Source organism: Stenella coeruleoalba (assembly GCF_951394435.1).
Source record: "Stenella coeruleoalba genome assembly, chromosome: 9".
In the NCBI taxonomy this organism is placed as follows: domain Eukaryota; kingdom Metazoa; phylum Chordata; class Mammalia; order Artiodactyla; family Delphinidae; genus Stenella; species Stenella coeruleoalba.
The window spans coordinates 58,125,973-58,147,811 of record NC_137155.1 but is presented as its reverse complement, the minus strand read 5'-3'; the positions used below and the strand labels follow the sequence as shown (position 1 = coordinate 58,147,811).

The following is a 21,839-nucleotide window of genomic DNA, read 5'->3' as shown; positions in this document are numbered from 1 at the left end:
TAAGATCCATGCAGTCCCCAAAATCACAGCAATGAGAAGTGGGAAGTTTACTTTTGCTTGGTGGCAGGCAAAATCAAGTCAGCTTGTACTGGGTGCCAAGAGAGGCAATACTTATCATGAATCCATGCTTTGGATAACCAAGCAGAATAGCTTAGTGGTCTCACGTCAAGACCCCCAAGTCTCAGGAAGAATTATAGAAACTGGACCCATTCCTTCAGGCATTCTGATGATGAACTTCAATTCCCATTGGATATAAAAGGGAAAAGCTGACTGACCCTCTTCTCCCCAGGTACTGACAACGCTTCAGGAAACACTCCCTTAGAAAATTCACTATCACGGCAACCAGCAGATGGCTTTCTCTGTCAACTCCTGACTAGCACATGGAGAGTGAAGTACTATAAATTGAAAACCTGGAATCTGGGTTCTAATTCCCCTTCTTCTGCTAATTAGCTACGTGACCTTAGACCAGCTGTTAACTTGAACTTCAGACCTTTGTTTCTCAAAGGAAAGAATTTTGCCAATATAATCCTTTCCTGCTCTGGAATTTGGTGATTCATAAGCAATTGCTAATCTCTCAAATTCTCATTTTCAAAACAAATATAATCAAATGTATAATCCCACGTGTTTGGGATCCTGATCAGCACACGGAATGTAAATGCTGTAGGAATTTATTCTGTTCTGTAGAAATATAAATACATGGTTGCTAGCTCTTATCAGTGATCTCATAATCTAATCACTTACATTGTACCACAAAACTCCACACAATATATTCCTAAATTAAACATCCTACAGTTTAAACGGGCGAAGTGGTAATGGCATGTGAAAGTTTATACTTCCAGCCAAGAGAAAGGAGTCAGGGCTTGTATTAGCTCTTAGAGTTGTGTTGTTGCTTTTCGTTCTTTAATTCAGCAGTTGTCTTGGCCAGACAGAAATATGAATCAGCCTTCTCTCTGGTGTTTAGATGACGAGAACTAGAGAAGCTAGTAGTTAGGTGGCTGGGCCTAGCTATTAATTTGAGCTTCATCTTATTGATACTTTAACACCACTGAATTTCGCTTTTGTAAGAACTTGCTTCAATTCGGGATAAGTTATCATGGGGACTCCAGGGTCAGCATGATATAGTAGAAACAGGACAAAAATCAAAGAAGACTTGGGCTCAGGGCCTGGTTATGCCACTGGATCATGCTGGAAAAGTCACTTAGAACCTCTCTGTGTCTATAAAATGAGGATAGTAATAATTCCCTGTTGACCTTAGAGGATTGCTATGAGGCTCCGAGGAGACAATGTACATGGAAGCACTTTGGAAAGTGCTCTACTAATATGAACTCATAGGACGATCATCCCCACTGCTGGCAAAACATTACGGTTTACGGTCAGGACCAAGGGCCCAATGCCTGGGTTCACATCCCAGCACCATATTTTACCAGCTTGTCTGTTCTTCACAAGTTATTCAACCTCTCAGTTCATTTATAAAATGAGATTAAGAACAGTACCTCCCTAAGCGTATTGTTTGGATAATTAAATGAGATAATATATTGCAAGATGCTTAACATAATTTCTGCCACATACACAAGTGATTAATTACTGTTAACAATTATTATTTTCTACCATGGTGTTCTAAGAAGGCAAATTGCCCTTAAAATAAGATCCATCATACATATTAGTGACAGTGTAGATTTTCGTGATTGTTGTCATAGAATCTTACCTAATTCCTATCCACCTGCATATTGGACAGTGGTTTTTCACAGCACAGAGGGAGAATGATTCTGAAGGGTGGTCATCTTGGTTCAGCCCATCATCGCGTTTTGATCACTGGCTACGGGGACACATAGCTGCTGGCATGATTCGAAAGTTAATGAGAAGAGAGTGTCTGTCAAGTCAACAGCATTTCCTGCCTCTCCACAAAGCTTCTGAGAAGCAGACAGCCTATTTATTCACTGCTTTTTTATTCCTGGACACTTAGGAAGTGAAGCTGGGGATGATTAAAGCAAATAGGCAAATCGCAGAACGGCATTTCTCAAGAGTGCCAGAGAGATGTTACCTGGAGACTGTCTTTTCATGTGTATAAACTTTCCAGGCAACTCCATATGGAGCCAGGCTTCTCTGTGATTTATCTGTTGGACAGTGGGTGGCCAACGGGCACTGTAGGCGAACAGTTATCCAGCTCGATAATTAGGGAGGGGAAAGGCAAACACAAACACACCCAGGTTGACATTCAAAACAAAGTAGAGATTTAACCATGGATTGCTGACTCTACCACCCCAGTTTTCTTGTCTGCCAATCTGCCAGGAGGAAACCATGAGCCAAAAAAAGAAGCACTGTTCGTAATTTATCAGTACAGCTGGTGGAAAAAGCACAATTCTGGATAGAAGCGTGAAGGCCTTTGTTGGAGCCCAGCTTTGTGTTTAAATGATGGCTTGATCTCCCTAAGTCTTTACCAGGTTTGGTGTCCTCACTTGTGAAATGAGGAATTGGGCAAGTTCTTCACTCAGTGCCCTGCATCTCTCAAAGGTCTTGACTCTCAATCCTTTTGGTTTCTTTCATTCATTCATTAACGTATATATTTATGTATTCATTGAATAAACTGCAAACCTAACTGTGGATGAGGTATTGACAGTAGGTGACCAAAATACAGCACAATCAATCCACCACAGTGGAAGAAACAGCATTTAGTATTGATTGCTCTCAATTCCTAGGAGGGCAATGATATTCCAAGTTCTGTTTTCTAAGGAACAGACATATTGCTTTCCTCGCAAGGAAAAACTATGACGGATATTGTTTCTAGATGTCTTTCAAACACATCAAATGTCGTCAGCTCCTCTTTACAAGCTGAATACTTAGCTTAACATTTAACACACTTTATCCTCTCCTTCTTAGCCCCACCTGTACCCCCTACTCACTCCATCTCACCCTGATTTCCAGGGCTAGGGTTTGGTTCCTTCTCATAATTTTAATTCAACTCAACTCAATTAAATTCAGTTCTCATTCATGGGGCCTTTCTCAGTACACGGAGCTTACACAATGCAAGGATTATTTTCAAGGAGCTTCCAATCAATCAAGTGCGGGAGACACACATGTAAAACAAGAAATGTCATGATTAAAATGTGTTTGAATAAGAGGCAGTGAGGCTGGAGCAGTCAGTGAAGCCACAGAGCTCTGGTTAAACCAAGAGGTAAGTTTAGTTGTTTAACTAAACAACCCCTCCACATTTTTTCCAGGTTATCTGGAGATCTAAACTATCCTTGCCATCCTTGTCTCCCGTTAGTATGTATATATAAATTCACCTAAAAAGAATTTGATTTAATCATCTGGTTACTGATACCTGGAAGCTGTGTATTTTTATCAAAGGATCAATGTTGTGACGGAAAAGCTTTGTCATCAGAGTCTGAGACTTTAGCTTTTGCTAAGTGATGTGTCATTGGGCCAGTTTTTTAACCTCTTGGAGCCTCAGTTGCCTCAGCTGTAAAATGGGGACAATATCCCTCTTACGGGGCTGTCCTGAGAATAAAATCAGGTCGCAGCTATACATACCTTCTCACTGGTATCAATACTTCCTGGGCTTCCTACCCCTATCCAAACTGAAGGTGGAATCTGGGCAGAGTGGCCAGAGCCCTCCATGAATTGTTTATATGCCGTCCTCATTTTAATCAGTTCCAATATGAGAGTTGTCATCTCATCATTAATGAGACTCAAGACAGGTGTATGGACAAGTTCTCCCCACCCCTTATGTAGTTTCCAACCCTATTATTGACTTCTTTAAAAAGAAGAAAAGGAAAACCTTTTTCAAAGTTAGATAGAATTGGTCTAATTCTCACAGCTAGAAATGAACACAAATCTACATAACTCTGAGGGCAGCACATCCACATCATTGCAGAATCACTCGCACCCAGCAAAGGCTAGAAAAACGGGTCCCAGTCTGGTTTGCATTTCCTACCTGTTCTGTCTCCTTCTTCCTCCCCTTTTCCACTTCTCTCTGCTCATCCTCCTCTTTCTCTCTCTCTCTCCCCATTGAGTGTTAAAACTGTCCATCAGGTATCCAGTGAATTTCCTCCTAGCCGACCCCATTTTCAGGGAAGACACCCACCGATCCCAGGAATCTGGAAGGAAGAGCCTACCTCTCTGTGTGGTTGCAAAGATGGAAGGCTCTCACAGCTCTGAGTCTGCTCTGACCCCCAAACGAAACCCAATATGCACATATTCACTTGCATAATTGTGAAGTTATATGCTTCTTGGCTTAATTCTTCAGAAAAAGATCCATAAAACGAAATTATTATCTGCCAGACTTATGATCAAATCAGCTTGGATACATTGAAGTGCACTGCTTGATACTAATACACATTAAATCCAAAGAAGAACATGTATGATTTTGATTTAAGATGTTGCAGGCTAATGCAAGATGGAGCTTACTGGGGACACCTATTTTGCTCTCTTCCACAACAGAAGTGACCGATTTGGGGCAAAGAAAATGGATGTCTTCTACTGAGCCATCACTTGTCAGACAGCTTCTAATAAAACTGTACCTGTAAAGCAATCCTGTCTACAGCTTTTGTCCACCTCGAGGACCTCTGAGTTTCCCCAGAGATTCAGGATGATGGCTTTTGTCAGTGGCCAAGAGGGAGTGTAAAGCGGACACTCTGACAGCACCATTCCCAGGAGACTAGGTCTGCAGCGTTGTGAGGTAGGCAACACCTCCCAGGCAGCTCTCTGCTTTCTCTTGTGCTCTGAGAACACACCCCACACAGCGCCTTCATCACAATAGCCCATGTGTGACCTTTGGAAAAGTCCTTGAAAACAGCGAAACCAGAGTCTTAGTTGAAATCTGGAATCCATTCTAGTCTTACACAGGAAGAAAATTAGGCATAGAACAACAAAGCCCATAGCTCTGAGAAACCTGGGGAGGCTCTGGCTGACATTAACATTGTGGAAGATTTTTTTCCTTCTCTACGTTGTATTTTATAAAAGCTTTTCATCTAAGTAAACCAAAGCTGCTAGAAAATATTGTACGGTTAGTAGATGGCAATGACAGGTTTCTCCAGTGAATAAAGCAAGCAGAAATCAGAATAGGGACGCTCAGTAATGTATTAAAAGTCATTCACTTAACGCTTTTCCAAGCTACTAGGTAAATGCTCTTCTTCCAAAATATAAGTGGCCAATATTACAATTTTTCCCTTTGGATTAACAGTAATCCATATTTGTATTGGCAATACCCGGGTTAGGCGTGGGAGTTTGGAGCAGGGGGAAAAGCTGTATCTACTTCATGATACAGTTGGTTTGCCCAGACACCATGGATCTGGAAATAGTCATTCACTTAGAACATGAATCAGCAGAGGAGTATGCCTGCTCAACATTTAACTCGACGAACATTCACAGGGTCACGCTATTTTTACAAGTACAGCCCAATTCTCCCTTTTGTCTCCTGCTGATATCATTCACTATTAATCTGCCATATCGTACGTTTTTATTTCATACATGTAAATAACTAGAAACCTGTACTCCCTTTGGAAGCATTTTCCTTCTTTGCCAGCAAGAAGAGGGGCAGGACACTTCAGAGTCAAGTGGTGGCGTAAAATCCAATGAAACTCAACTGCAGGGCAAGTTGCTTTGGAATTGTGCTTTAGAATCTACCTCAAGTTTGTCTGGCAGGTCCCTCAAAAGGGACACAGACCCTGAACTAAACTAGGTGATTCCGAAATAATCCAGCTGGAGGAGTAGCATCTGATGCTTAGACCCAGAACACTTATTCATACACATGAATAACTTAATTTTATTTTTTTCTTAAGTACCGTCACAATTCATTTTTTATTTTCCTTTAAAAAAAATGTAAATGGCATTACTCTGGTCTCCAAAACAGATGCCAGTTTGGACTTTACTCTGCCAGCAAGTATTTGTTTTGGCTCAGCAGGGCCTGAGTTGAAAAAATATTTGCCGATTCCAAAAAGATTTAACGAGCTTTGCTGAAGGTGCCGGCGCCATCTGGCATGTCACAGGGACTGTGGCACAGCAAAGAGAACTCTCCCAACCACAGATTTTATTTGCTCAACGTAGCCAACACTGGGAGTTCAGTTGCTTCCTTGGGCTGAGAAGCTGCAAGTGAAATGAGTGAAGTTTCCAAGAGAACGTGACCAAAGCAGGCGCCAAAAAAACTTGCTGCCATTGAAAACGAAGTCACTGGGTATGGATGGCTAATTTTCAGAGATGTCAATAACATCCTCACCCCAGCCATTAGACAGGGTCCCTGACGCTGTCAGTCAGCAAACCAAATAAATCTCCCAACTCCTAGCAAAAGCTATCGATCCAACAGCAGATACTAAAAACTTTGCTGCAGTGTATTTTGTTGACATTTGATACCTTACTAACTGTGGTGTCAGAATTTGTACGAAAACTGAATGACCTACTTCAAGTAACTCCAGTAAATATAACCAGCAAATTTACTTTATACGGCCAAGATCGACAGGCATTGCTTTTATTAATATTTGGTAGAACAGAAATGCATGAATCTATCACTTTGATTGGAAGGACTGACCTTACTGCACATCAGTCTCATACGTTAAAAGTCACTGAAGTTGTCACCTGAAATCACACATTTCAGCATGACCTGCAGTTACCCCGTGAGAAAACAAGGCACTGGTCCTTTCAGCTCAATGTCACATCTGACTATAACAAAAACTGAAAAATATTTTCATAGTAGTATGCGCTTAAAAATCACATGTCTGTCTTGGTGGCCGTGGGGACAGGAAGAGTGGCATTGAAACTGTGACTACCTCGAAGGAGAGAAACTCTGGATTGTTTTTGCTAATTTCACTTTCTGAGCAAATACACACATACTTGGGTGCATCCCTCCTCAACTCCTATGGATCTCCCCAAACTTCCAAAAGTCTCTTTCACTAAGGCCACATGCTGGTCCAATGTTTGTTATGTGAGCATCCGACGCCAAGGTTCAGTAACAAATAGCCTCAAAGAGAGAGCCAAGCTCTGCACAGCTTTTCCACAGAAAGACCTATTCACTGAAACAAAGACAGAGCCATCTACCTGAATTAACTGAAGTCTGGAAGTCAGAGCAGAAATCAAAAGAAAGAAAACGTCGTGAAATAACAAAAAGGATGATTATAACTGTTATTTACCATTTTGGCTTCCGAATGCATCGGCTGGACTTGGGGAGAAGCACAGGGGTTGCTGAGATTTGGACCTTGCATTCCCAGGAGGTTGGAGTTCACTGACATTTGTCTCTCCATCTAAGAGAAAGGAAAGTAACAGGATCAGAAGTCTGAGAAAGGCAGTCTAGGTCATAGACAAAGCTGCATTTCTCTTTCAAATGGATCGTTTAGAATTTCTGTGAATAACTCCCGGCAAAGCCTGTGGTTTGCTGAAGGGTAAACAATATACTCCTGAGCCTTGGACTCACGCACATCAAAGAATCATCCAAAGCTGCGCCTTCTAGAGAATACGCCCGATGCCAAAGAGAGCTACGTGTTGTCATGGTAGATCATTTCCAAACAAAAGTATGCAATACTTCCACTTTTGCGAACACTCCAAATACTACTCATCATGCTTATTTTTATAGCTACACAGAATAACGTATGCACAGAAAAATGCTGGAAGGATACAGAATATACCAAATGGTTATCTCAGGTTATCTGTGGCTCTTTTGTTCACTCTAAATTTTATACAGAAACGTGAATCATTTTAGCAATAAGAAAAAATTCATTTAAAAAGCCACCCTCTTAAAGATGACGTGTCTTCCTGTCTCTCTAACTCACGACCACAATCAAAATGATTCAGCAGAGGTATCTGAGCTGCTGCCCCTGGAACATCTTCTGTTCCCTGTTAACCGTGTCTGACTACACCGGAGCAGTTTTAGGCCTCACAGCAGGGCTAGGGCTCTGGAAAGGTGAAGAAAGCAGTCAGGGTGCTGAAGACTCGTGATCGATGACCCCCACTGTCCTGCTGGCCTGCCCTAGTGTCTAGAATTAACATTCAAATATCTGAATTGAGTTCTGGCATTTTTTTTTTGTAACATCTTTATTGGAGTATAATTGCTTTACAATCGTGTGTTAGTTTCTGCTTTATAACAAAGTGAATCAGTTATACATATACATATGTTCCCATATCTCTTCCCTCTTGCGTCTCCCTCCCTCCCTCCCTCCCTCTCTATCCCACCCCACTAGGTGGTCACAAAGCACCGAGCTGATCTCCCTGTGCTATGCGGCTGCTTCTCACTAGCTATCTATTTTACGTTTGGCAGTGTATATATGTCCATGCCACTCTCTCACTTTGTCCCAGCTTACCCTTCCCCCTCCCCGTATCCTCAAGTCCATTCTCTAGGAGGTCTGTGTCTTTATTCCCATCTTACCCCTAGGTTCTTCATGACCTTTTTTTTTTTTTTTCTTAGATTCCATATATATGTGTTAGCATACGGCATTTGTTTTTCTCTTTCTGACTTAACTTCACTCGGTATGACAGACTCTAGGTCCATCCACCTCACTACAAATAACTCAATTTCATTTCTTTTGTCTCCGGGGCACGTCCCTGTTAAAAAGTAAATACAGCAAAATCTCTATTTCAGTCAAGGAAGGGTGCGTCTGATTCATATTTTCTGTTTAGTAGAAAATTAGCACTTTTTGAAGAACTAGAATAATGCTTAATAAATACTTAATACTGAAATCCCACAGAAAATAATTCGACTTTCCTCAGGGGGGAAAATAGTTTCTTCAATGCAAGAGTTTTTCCATTTGCCAAAGGATGGAAATGAAAACAATGGTTGGAAATTTTAGGGAACCAGGTTTCTGCTCAGTTAGCCTAAGTAGTCTTAGAAAATACAGAGTTCCTTATCACTGGAGTTTGTCAAAGTGTGGAGGATGGAAACCTCACAAAGAAGAGTTGAGAGTAATAGTTGAACTAAATGACCCTTTACCATTGTTGGGACTCTATCACTGCAATTCCTGCTGTGTCCACCCCAAGGGCAGGGGTGGGGGGAGTATAGTTATGACACCCATGTGTGGATTAGCAGAGGTGCCTGCCTAAAGCCTCTCATGAATGACTGGGGGCACATTTCCTGTCACAGCAAAGCACCATCAGCCTTACCTTGGCCAGAATTAGCTTATCAGTTATCTAGCAATGTATGAATATTGTTTCCAAAGGAGCTACTTAATGAGGGAGAACTTTCTAGAGCACTCTAGCAAAACCTTTTGCAGCACCAATTCAACAAAATAAAATAGAGTTGTCCCTCAGTATCCTCTGGGGATTGGTTCCAGGACCCACCTCTGATACCAAAATCCAAGGATGCTCAAGGCCCTTATATAAAATGGCATAGTAACTGCATAAACCTTACACACATCCTCCCTTATACTTTAAATCATCTCCAGATTATCTACAATACCTAATACAATGTAAATACTATGTAAATAGTTGCCAGCACTTGGCAAATTCAAGTGATGTTTTCTGGAACTTTCTGGTATTAAAAAATATATTTTCAGTCCATGGTTCGTTGAATCTGCAGATATGGAACCCACAGGTACGGCGGGCCAACTGTATTCACTCTCATATTCCTCTAAATCTCCAGGCAGCCTGGGTAGTCTAATTTTTTTTAAATCATGGTAAAATATACATAATATAAAATTTACCATTTTAACTCTTTTTAAGTGTACAGTTCAGTGTCATAAAGTACATCTGTGTACTCTCATTGTTAAGTCACGGAGATTTCTCTAAAAAATGCTTATTATTTTATAACTCCCACTTCCAGAGGCTAGGGGATAGGAGAGTCGGAATAGGATTCAACACTTTATTCCAATTAGTGACCTTCTCCTAGAGGGAAATCAAGTCCAAAGGAGCTTTGGCTTTCAGTTTCCTAAAGGAGCATGGTTCAGAAGGACACATGATTATCCAGCGTCTTCCATCATGCTTTGTAGCCATCATGTTCTACAAAGAAGTGAGAGTAGCCTGCTTGCTGCCTCTTGATCCAGAGTCAGCCACGCTTCCTACTCTTCAGAAAAATTACAGTCTAGGACCCTTTCTACCTTATGACTGACTAATTAAACAAAATACTGAAAACAGGCTGATTTTCCTACCTTAAAAAATTGCATTTTTCCACCTAAGTAATTATAGGGGGTTAGCAAGAGCCTCTTTAAAACAACCATTCAGTGCTTTGTGCTAATAACGCTCTGCCCGTGAGTGTGGCTTTAATGAGTGGACTAGAATTAAGAGGCCAGAAGATGGGAGTGGCTTTGCTAAATACTAAGCGACATTGAGCACTGTAGGTAAAACATCCAGGGAAAGGATATCACCTTTTTTTGAGCTTCTTCTTTTCCCTTGAAACAAACTGGAAAACAGGAGCTAAAATGCCTGCGGTTCACTGGGGTTTTGTAATTACAAATGGGTGTTCGTATTCCCAAATTATTTCGGCATTTGACTTTCAAGATCAGAAATCACGACCCGGTGAAGTGCTGGAAGCCAACGCCCGCCTTTTTCTTCACCACATGCCAGCATCTAGCACAGGGCTTGCTCCATGGCAGGTGCTCAACAAAATGTTACAAAATAAATAAATGAATGAACAAATTCATCATTTGTTTCTGACCTAGAGCTTTGTGAAATACGTAGCCTGACAGCGTGCACTACAGATCAGTTAAGAATCTCACCTTCACCTACAGACATAAACTAATCTTTTATGCCACAGGAAGCATGATTTCTCAGGGCAAGAACTCTATGGAAAGACCACACTTGACAAGCCAAAATTACAGTGCAAGGGCTGGCAACTTGATAATAAGGAAGAAAAGGCCCAGATTTCTAGGGCCTAGAACTCTTAGGATATGCTTTTAGATACCTTGTGTTAATTTTCTTGAGCTACATCAGTGTCACACCGAATCACGATTTCCCAACCTTGGCGCTACTGACATTTGGGGCCAAATAATTCTTTGTCGTCGTAACTATCCTGCGCATTGCAGAATGTTTAACAGCATCCCTGGCCTCTACCCACTAGATGCCAGTAGCACTTTCCCAAAGTTGTGACAACCAACAGTGTCTTCAGATATTGCCAAATAACCCCTGGAGTAAAAAACTGTCCACAGTTGAGAATCACTGCTCTAGATTGACACTATTTTCATGACAGCTGTACACATCGCTGACATGGGCTTGGGAACTCCTGACTCTCTTTATCTACACTGGCTCTTTACCATGCACCTGATCCTTCGCTTCTATTCTGACGCATCAACATTTTTTAAAAATTTCAAGTGTATTGACTTCTCTGTTAAAACTTTAAAGACTCTTTTTCTTTTTTTTGATGTGGACCATTTTTTTTTAAAGTCTTTATTGAATTTGTTACAATACTGCTCCTGTTTTATGTTTTGGTTTTTTGGCCACGGGGATGTAGGATCTTAGCTCCCCGACCAGGGATCGAACTCACACCCCCTGCGTTGGAAGGCGAAATCTTAACCACTGGACCACCAGGTAAGACCCAAAGACTCTTTTTCTGTTCAACTCCTCTATTATTTCAAGTTGTACAATGAAGTGATGTGGTAGAAACCAGGGCCAGGCACGCTTTTCTCTGGGTCTTTTCACCCTAAATGTCCCACCTTTGCCCCTGGGAATGGAACACAGTTTAGTCAAACAGGGAAAAAAGGTCATTGTAGTGATATTTTTCTGGACAATGCATAGAATTCCTGAAAGGAAACTATTTTGGACGAGAAGGATTTAAAGCCTGGATGAAGATGGCTTGTGGTAGAAGTCTCCATGCAATTAGTGGGGTTGAATGAAACCCAGCATCACAGCATTGGTGGTGCTGTTTTCCTTTACCTAAAGATGTTTAAGGTGAGCGGTGCAGGTAAAGTCAGTCAGCTCACTTGTCCTTCTGACCCAATTTTGCAAAGAATCTTTCTAGCCTGAACTACCTGATACTTACAGTGGGCAGGTCCATGTCTCTACAATTGGGCCACCAAGGCTTTCTCCACGCCCCTGCTTCCACTTGGATAAATGAGCAAATTGCTCATCCTGGGATGATCTGGGCTGTTCAGCATGAGGTGAGTGTGCGTCCTAGTCACGACTCTTCCCTTACAAGCTGTGTGACATTAGACAAATCCCTTCAATGTCTGACTCTTCAGCTTTTCATTGGTAAAATAAGTATATCAATAATGACTGCGATCATATTCCCACAGGACTGCTGTGAGGACAAAATGAAACAGCAAATGTAGACAGTTCCTTAGAATGCTAAAAATACTCTGCAAAACATTCCTGATATTATTGTGGGAGGGTTTTAATTGAATTGTCATATCACCTCTAAGGCTTTTCAGAACCTTATGGCCCTGTAAATCATAACACCAGCCATGTGCACCGAAGCACAATGCCAGGGAGGATGACGATGTACGGGGTGGGGATCCCGCGGCAGGAGAGCAAGGTTTGCTCTGAAACAGTCTGTATGTGCGTTCTACATGAATCTGTTGTTTTCAGAAGGGGCAGTATAATATCATGTACGCCGGTAGACTCAGGAGCCAGACCACCTGGATTTAAATCCTGATTCTGTCACTCACTAGCTCTTAGTGACTTAGTCACTTAACCAATTTCCTTAGCCTCCTGTGCCTCAGTTTCCTCATCTGCAAAATGAGGGTAATAACAGTGCATACCTCAGAGGTTTGTTGTGAGAGGGAAAGGAGAGAATGTATGGATCATGTAGTGGCTGAGAGAGAATTCCTGGGTTCAAAACTCAGCTACTCTACTTCTCAGCCAAGCAAGCTATTACCTTACTTTCTCCATTCAAATAAATGGGATAGTATTAGTACCTACCTGAGAGGGTTGTTTCACATGTTGATGAAATGCTTAGAGAGTGACTGGCACACGGTAAGCCCTCAATAAACGCTGCTAACGTGATTAACAGAACATGATACACACGGATACGTGTTAGCAGTTATTATGTACCATCGTTATTATTGTTATTATTCTAATTATCACTCTGAGTCCTGGCTAGACCACTCATTGGCAATTTAATGACACTCTGTATGTAGCCCAAGCTATAGGCTTTGGAGTAGTCATAAAATCCCGTGTCCCTGGACAAATTCCATTCCCTGGGTATGACAAGCTCTCTTGTCACCAGCAGGAAGATGGAACCATGCCTCATTAGGGAAGCACTGTAGGATGGAGAAGCCAGCAAGATGCCTAGGGATGCACAGCAAGGCACTCAAAGCAGACTGGCACCCAGCTCAAGTCTCCATCCAGAAGAAGCCACTTTCTTCCCTGTCAGCTTAGATCTCAGTTCTTCCTGTACTCTTTCAAATGGGGCAACCTCGGCACAAGTCAGAAGCACTTACTGGCATCAAGACGGCAGAAGAGCCCGGCATTGTAGGGTTGGGCAGGGTCCCTGGCATGGAGGCTGGCATGGGCTGTCTCTGTCTGTTGTGAAGATGGAGCAGAGAAGATAGAGAGCCTGGGACAGGCCTGGGAACAAAAAAAAAGAAAAAAATAGCAAACATTATTCTCAATGCCCTGATCAGGGGATTCACTGCCTGTTTCCCATGTCCAGAGCCAGCGGGGACAACACCATTACATGAGCAGCAGATCAGATCCCCTGATGGGAGCCACATAATTAAGGATATTAGGGAAATAATAACAAATGAAATACAAGCCTGGCTTCCTTTGCTACTTCCTAGTTAATACATCAAATTCCAGTCCATTTCCTGACCTCTGTTATCTAACTGATATTCAAGAGACAACACGCCGGTAAATCTCCTACAACCTTGCATCTCAGGAAAGGGACCTGGTGGTGAAATCCTGTGTGTTTACTCTGAAGCCTCTGCCCTCTGGAGGACCTTAGAGCCTGAGATCTGTGTACATTTGTTTTATCCACACTCTCTCACACCACTGCCTGGAAGCCTGCCTGGCTTTGCTCTGGATATACTTTCACTATCTGGATTTGCAGAGTCAACTTCATTCATAATTTCCCAATAGAAATCCATTTTGACTTTTTCACAGTTCTCTACTTTGAGTGGAAAAAAAACCCCAACAAACGCAGGTCACAAACCAAAGTAGCTAGATTATGGTTCACAGCAATGCAACGAGCCTTTCTCAAGGCAAGTCTGGAGCCCAGCCCCCAATTACCAATCCCTCATTTCATAATAGCTCGAGGTGTTAGGCTGTTTGACAGAAACTGATTTCGGCCTGACCTGCAGGACTTGGGTAAGCATTCCTTGGGGGAGTACACAGTTCTTTTGCTTCAATTTGCCAGAAAAAAATTTAAGGGTCTTAAATTGATTTAATGAGGCAGGGAATATGGGACTGAGGGAAAAAGGGAATTATTTGTGTTTATTAAAAATGGCAAACAAGTGACCTCCTTGGCTAGATTCTCAATCTCCTGATGCTCTCGCTCTGGGGAGCTGTATAAATGTCAAACCATCGAAGTAAAGACTTAACAACAAACAAATAAAACAAAATAAACAAACACCCTTCAGGACCTCTGAGTCTTCCATGTTAAACCATCTTATCCTGAATGCCGTGATAGAAACTTGTGCCTCCCAAATTAATGTATTTTCTTAAAAAAAAAAAAAAAAAAATCCCTCATGCTAAGCGCTGGGTAAGGATTGCCGAGAGACGTTCTCTGCAGGCCAACGCCTTCCTGTGTTTCAGGGAAGGGTAGGATGAAGAGCCTTTTCTTTGGAGCTCATTTGCCTCCCATGGGTGACTCATGGAGCCTAAACTGGGAAAAAGAATGCCAAGATATTCTTCCTTCGCATTGCTGTTACGATTCCAAAGAAGATTAAGTTTTCTGTTCTTTTCGCCTGAAAGGTCCCTTGGAAACATAGCTTGCTATCAGAGTTACACACATCATAGAAGGATTAGTCCTAGATTAGTCCTAGATTTATGTTTAGGAAGTTGTATATATGAAAATATAAAAAATATATAAAACCTTTACACAGAGTTTACGGAGATGTACACAAATTACAACCAGTTCTATTAATAGAATGTGTGTGAGTGGTTACATAGATAGGCTAATAGAAGAAGCTTGTAACAATGAAATGAGTGTTCTCAGAAAAGCAAATGAAGTACTATGGGTATTTCTTGGCATGTACCCTTGGGATCTCTGGAGGATGGATGAACAGTAAGGATTAGTAAGGCCTTTGAAGGCCCTTCAGCTTTTACAATTCTAGGAAATTGCTGGTCTCAACTGGTCCAAAATTCTGTAGTTGTAATGTCACTGGGTCTTAAAGTCTATGTCATTCAGAGGTGAAGAGCTCAGTCAGAGAGGTATAAAATGCTGCTCAGTCATCAGACATTTATTTTGTATTCTATAATGTTTTGTTTGGGACCTTTGCTGAAAAGAAAATAGCTATATATCAAAGTACAGAATATTTAATAATGGTCAGTTCCTCTAAGTACAAGATTAATAATCTGAACTCCCCACTTTCATAATGAAACCCTACAGATAGTTAATTATCCATCCAACCATTCATCTAAAGATATCCACATAGATAGAGACAGACATCTATACATACATGCATGCATGCATATAGATACATAAATCTATACATACAGACAGTCTTCTACCATATATCTGTTCCCCTAGTCACCAGAGGTAATGCTTTGAGTGCAGACAGTTAGGGACACGCAAAAACTGTTATAGGAAAGACAACTAAAAATATTAGATTATGCTGATGTGCAGTATCATCCTCATAAACAAGGGCAACACATTATCATCATTTATATTTTGTTCCCAACATATTAATGGTAACCTTGATTATCAGTTTTTACTGATGGGCTATTTTTTAAAAAAAGAAATCAATTAAACAACTTAATGGTGATGTAAATGAAGACGCAAAAGTAATTAAATTTAAAACAAGTTTTCGTTCTTCCCCAAACTGTGGAAAACTCCCAGTTGTACAGAATAATTGGGGAATAGTATGTTTTATTTAATTCAATGTTCTTATTAGGTCAGTTATTTCCACACCATGCATAGGTCTCCTAGATTTTAAAATATCAAGTATTCCCTCATTAATTAAGAAAAGCTTTCAGGGTACTGGGTTCCCTTGGGATTATAATAATAATTACTAATGATACCAATCAGGCCAATTAGCAACGTATACTTAGAGGGAAAAATGGTTATTACAGAAATCTGTATGTTTGAATTCTGAATAATTTTGAATTATTGTTTTACCCAGATTCTGTAAATAATTTCCCCAACTCCACCTGCAAAACCAATGGAGTTTTCTAGGCTTCTTGCTTAGGTTTTTAAAACTACAAAAACTGCAAAAACAAAAATCTATGGCTACCCATCACTAGATATACAAAGGACTAGAATGGGGTTATTATGTAGCTTGGCCTGAGAAATAATCATTTGTCCAGAATATTCAGACCACTGAAGCAAGAATGGTATTGGAATACTTGCATTAATTGTCTGATTCCCTTTGTGCATGTAGAAACAATAATTATGTAATACATTGCATAAAATTTTTTATATTGCACTTATACATTGCTTCATACTTTTCTAAATATGTTCACCTTCATGTGACTTGAAACAATGCAATGTGGTAGGTAGGTCCTATTACTCCCATTTTACTTAGGAGGAAGCTGAATTCAGAGACATTTAAATTTGCCCAAGGTCATACGGGTCATGAAAAGAAGTAGGACTTATTCTCAACTTGCAATATAGGGCTGTCCCCATCCCACCTTGATGGCTCCCATAACTAAGTTATTGATTTTTTTATATTAAAATAAATCCACGGTCCATTTCCTTTGATATTCACATTGCTCCCTGGACTTTCCAATGAAGTCGTAAAATTCTGCAATATTGCTAACATGAGAAGTCACTGATCCATGTGAAATTATGTTTTCTTCCTTTAAAAAAAACCCAAACTTCCCAAACAACACATCAGCTAGGCTCTGAAAATAAGATGGCAAATTGCAGCTAAGTTGTGAAAACAAAGACCCAACAGTCTCTCTCCAGTGCAGGCTTGTTGCCATGAGTTAATTCCAGGCTTTGAGCGAGCCGAGCCTCCTTTTTAATAAGCATATGCCTCTAGGTAAAGTATTTCTACTAAAAATTATTGAGGCATGGAACAAGGTAAGATGTGTGAGCTCATATTGGATTGTTCAATTATGAAACTGAGTCCCACAGCATTAAGAGTTTTCCAACTTGACAGATTATTCCTCTTTATACACTTGTATAAACATACTGCTTATGGCTGAAATCTATGTAAGCTTTTCTTTCAATTACGATGTCAGGGATGACAGACTGTGTTTTCACCGTCCTTAACAGAATGATAGGTACCACAGCGAGAGATTTCATGGCCTCGTTTTTCCCTCCAAAGGATGTTATCCAATCTAGGGATGTCAGTAAAGATGCCTGCTGGTCTTCCTTGCCCTTGGGCAAGCCCAACTATCTTTAAGGAGCCAAGGGCCAGTGCTATTGTTTGCAAGATCTCAGGAGGATCACGGCAGACTGCTCTTCTTTCCCAGGTCTTCACCAGATCCACGACCTCCTGGGATTGCTTATTAAACTCTAAAGACAGGCAGATAGGCCAGGTACGTGGACAGGCAAAGGGAAGAGGCGAATGATGAAAAGAAAATTAGGTTGGAAAATTGGAAGATCAATATTAGCATCAAAATCAGACCACAGCCATCTAAGAAATCTTGAGCAGATAAAAAAATAACAACAAAAGAACTTGGTGTTGCGGGGCGGGGGACAGACTGAAGAAAAGCTTGAAAAGCAAGAAAATGGCAGGAAGAGTGGGCAAGCAGCAGGGGATCCAGAGGCCATTGCTATTAGAGTTTCTGACTCTGGAGAAGAAACTTCCTTAGCTTTTAGGCTCTCCTTCTCATCACCTGTTTCGTGAATGGATCAGACTACAGGTCCTTGAAACTCTCAAATTCAGATTCTAGGGCTCGAACTGAAAATGAGATATTCTCAACCTAGTGAGACTATATGTTTCATTATGATAAGGGTATTCTTTACTGCTCACTGGTGCGTCCACAGCCCTTAACCTGGCACCTGGCACATAGGAGGGGCTCAGTGTGTCTCTCTTAAGTGAAATTGAGCTGGTACAGCACCTAGTTCTTAAATTCCAAATAGAAGGTGTTCCTAAAAAGTGAGAGAAATTGCTTAAAAACGGACCCAATCCATTCTATGGGGCCCACACTTCACTCTCATTTAAATGTAACACGATCTCACACACAGACTAGAGAAACCTTGTTGACTGCTATCTTTGTACTTGCTTATGAGAAGAAAGATGTGCTTCCTCTGGACCTTCTTAAATGAAGTGTTGTGGCCTAATTTAGCAAACTGGTCTCTGTCTGGGATGGGGAGACTGAAGAGTTGAAGAGGTGAATACAAAACTCTTTAAGTCTTGAGAGGAGGAAGTTTGTAATGAGAAATGCTTATTTACTCATTCTTCTCCTAAGTGGGATTTTAAAATTCCTATTTTTGTAAAGAAAGCAAATTGCCAGGATAATCAAGCAGAATGTGAAATGGAAAGACAGCATAGTTAATTTCTTCCCTGTAGTACTAACTACATTGTAGAGTGGGGTAGTGAAGCACATGGGCTCAGGAGCTGGTCTGCCAACTTGGAATCTCAGCTCTGCCACTTATTAGCTGTGAAACCTCGGGAAAGTTACTTGGTCTCTCTGTGCCTCCGTTTCCTCCAGAGTAAAATGAGGTGATAGAGAGATTTACCTCAGGGCATTAGGAGTTATCACATATTAAATATATTGAATATGCTTAATAAAATTAGTTGTGATTGTTTTTGTTATTATTATTCTGGAGCATTGACCAAACAACAGATTAATTACTATACTTCAATCAAGAAACTGTGGCTTAAGGCTGGGATCTTTTTTTTTTTTTCTTGTTTTTTCTTTTTGTGGGATCTTAGTTCCCCGGCCAGGGATCGAAGCCAGGCCCATGGCAGTGAAAGCGCTGAGTAAGGCTGGGATCTTAAAGAACATCAACCCTTAGCTTTAATTGAACAACTACAATCTAACAAATATAAAAGAGTCCAAAACTCCTCGCCTATATGTTTCTTTTAAAACCCATCAACTTTAGAATCCCAAACCTTTCTATGGAGGCAAATGGATTCCTCCCACCAACAATTTTACAGAATTGCAAAATGACTTCACGGTATTTCTCAGAAAGGATCCTTGAAAATATTTCCTCAAAATGGAACCAAACTAGTTCCCCAGAGATCAGTCCTCAGTCTCTTGTTTTTCCTGAAAACAATGACAAAAATCCAACTGAAGCAATAACTGGGAAAACAAGAAAGCTATCTGGCCCACATTCTAAAAGACATCATACTACTTGTATCTTTTAGAATGAGCTCATGCTCTGTACCAGGTCTCATGGCCAAGCTCCTGAAGTTGGATGGCAAATACTGTATTTCCTCTTTTAACAAATGAGGAATTTGAAAGTAGAAATTCTACTATGAAGTAGAAATAGCTTGAGAAAAGGCACAAAAATATCAGCAGAATTCAATTAAAATATGTATTTTTCCCTTTCAAAGCTTCCTCAGGCTCAAGGGAGGACCTCTGATAAAGATCGGGAATCTCCTTGAAAGAACTGTCCACCCCTCACCCCACTTTTCCTTTGGTGACATAGACCTCTGGGTGTCCAGGAAGAGAATTTTGCCTTAGTATCTGCATCCTATCCTCTACCCAGCCCCTAGCCCCTATCTTGTCCCGAAAAGCTAGTAAAATAGCCAATGCAAAATGGCAAATGCTTTAGCTCATCAGCAATACCAGTAAACCCATATCCTTGTGATAGAACTCAACACGGCTCCACGGCCCTGAACCATCTGGCCCCTCACTGCCTTCCCAGCTCACGGCCCTGGGCTACACACACCTGCCATAATGACTTTATTCCAGCTTTATGAAAGCGCCATCTTCCTTCCTGCCCCAGACCCTTGACATAAGTAATCCTACAACCTTCTCCGGGCAATCACACCAGGATGGGGCCTTTTTTGGCATGCTCTCAGGCACCCTGTACTTTTCCCTAGTAGTATTTAATCACCATTTATTCAATCAATCATCAAAAAACCAATGAAGCACCTAATACGTGTTGGGCTCTATACACTTTTATTTCAGAGGGGAAAACCTATTTGGCAAATTAGGTCACTTGCATAATAATTCATTTACAAATGTTCAACTGGTGACAATAGGATGATAAACAAAATAGATATGTTTCATGGCCTCTTGGAGTTTACCATCTCTGCTTCCCAATTCATTAACGATTTTGAGTGATTTTTAAAAATGCCTTGCTCCCAACTAGACAATACACTTCATAAGTCCGACACTGTGTCTGCTTTGTTCACCAAGGCAGATACTTGAAACTTAAGAAAGCACATGATACCTAATAGGTGTTGTTTTTTTCTAAATAAATTTATTTATTTTATTATTTTTATTTTATTTATTTATTTTTTTGGCTGCAGTAGGTCTTCGTTTCTGCACGCGGACTTTTCTGTGGTTGCAGTGAGCGGGGGCTACTCTTCGTTGCCGTGCGCGGGCTTCTCGTTGCGGTGGCTTCTCTTGTTGCGGAGCACAGGCTCTAGGCACGCAGGCTTCAGTAGCTGTGGCACATGAGCTCAGCAGTTGTGGCTCATGGGCTCTAGAGCGCAGGCTCAGTAGTTGTGGCGCACGGGCTTAGTTGCTCCGCGGTACGTGGGATCTTCCTGGACCAGGGCTCGAACCCATGTCCCCTGCATCGGCAGGCAGATTCTTAACCACTGCGCCACCAGAGACGCCCCTAATAGGTGTTTAATAATTACTTCTTGAATTAAGAAAACATAGTTTTCAAGGATCTCTTCGACTAGCAATGAACATGGCAAGAACAGTGTTCAATAAATTATCTCTGCTAACTAACGAGAACTTGATTTACAAGTCGTTAAGTGAAACTAATGTACATTAACAGCCTAACATAACCCAATTATGTTCTTGAAAAGCATAACTAGTTACTCCAAGGTAATCCGTACTTTTTTTCAGTGCCCCTTAGATTAAACTCAAGCTTTCAGATGAGTTCTAGACCCATTTATTTTTGCATGAATTAAATTAATTTCCATTTGAAATTATATTTGGGGCATTTCATAAGAAAAGGCTATGAATAATTCAGGAACACTCATCTCTCTCTAATCTATATAATGTTTTAAAAATTGGATGCCTGCCCTGCAATAAGGCTGCACTTGATAATGTTCAGAGCTCTGAACTCAGACGTACCAGTGACACCCACACCACGGTCAACTAAACATATCTGCTTTGCACTGATTTACCGATATTGACAAGAACACTTTTGTAATCATTATCACCAGGGATGTCAGAAATTAAATTTACCATGCAAAATAAATTTGGGCCTCTTTTTAAAAAATCAGTTTTGTATTACTGCTGCTTTTATCTTATAGATGTAATATCTGATATCTTGGAAATGTAACTTCTTTTTCTTTCAATGAAAGCCTGACAACAAGAGGGCCAATGGTAGTAATAAAATGTCATACAGCTAACAGAGCTGCATCCTGCTGGAGCCTTTGCTGGGTTTTATAGCATATATGCTGCATCTACTCAGGCAGAGGAGATGTTTACTAGTGCTTTCAAATGTTTTAAACAGAGAGAGTAGTGATAGAAGGGGAGATGCGAATTTATGGCCATTCTGTTGAGACTAGTAAATCAATCTTTTTTTTCTTCTTTAATGACTGATTTCTGCACCATTAATCTGAATTAGTCATGCAGTCAGCTTGATTCACTTAAGTTAACCAAAAACACTTTTGGATTGGTTTCTGATGCACTATTGTTGAAAAAAATTCAGTTTCAAAATCTGATTTTTTTTCCCTGGTAAAGAGCTAAAGCCTCTTTATAAAGACCCTTTATAAAAGACCCTAAATGCCTGAACAGTTTGG

At 40.8% G+C, this 21,839-nt stretch overlaps 1 protein-coding gene across 7 annotated transcripts in view; it reads right to left on the bottom strand.

Annotated features, from left to right (window-relative positions):
- CREB5 (cAMP responsive element binding protein 5) overlaps positions 1-21,839 on the bottom strand; it is a 431,741-nt gene that overhangs the window by 91,566 nt on the left and 318,336 nt on the right. For all 7 annotated transcript variants that reach the window (XM_079931993.1, XM_079931994.1, XM_079931996.1 and 4 more), the window contains 2 exons: positions 13,290-13,416; positions 7,122-7,232 (listed from right to left, as the gene is read on the bottom strand). In XM_079931993.1, the coding sequence (XP_079788119.1) occupies positions 7,122-7,232; positions 13,290-13,416 (238 nt within the window). The remainder of the gene's footprint in view (positions 1-7,121; positions 7,233-13,289; positions 13,417-21,839) is intronic.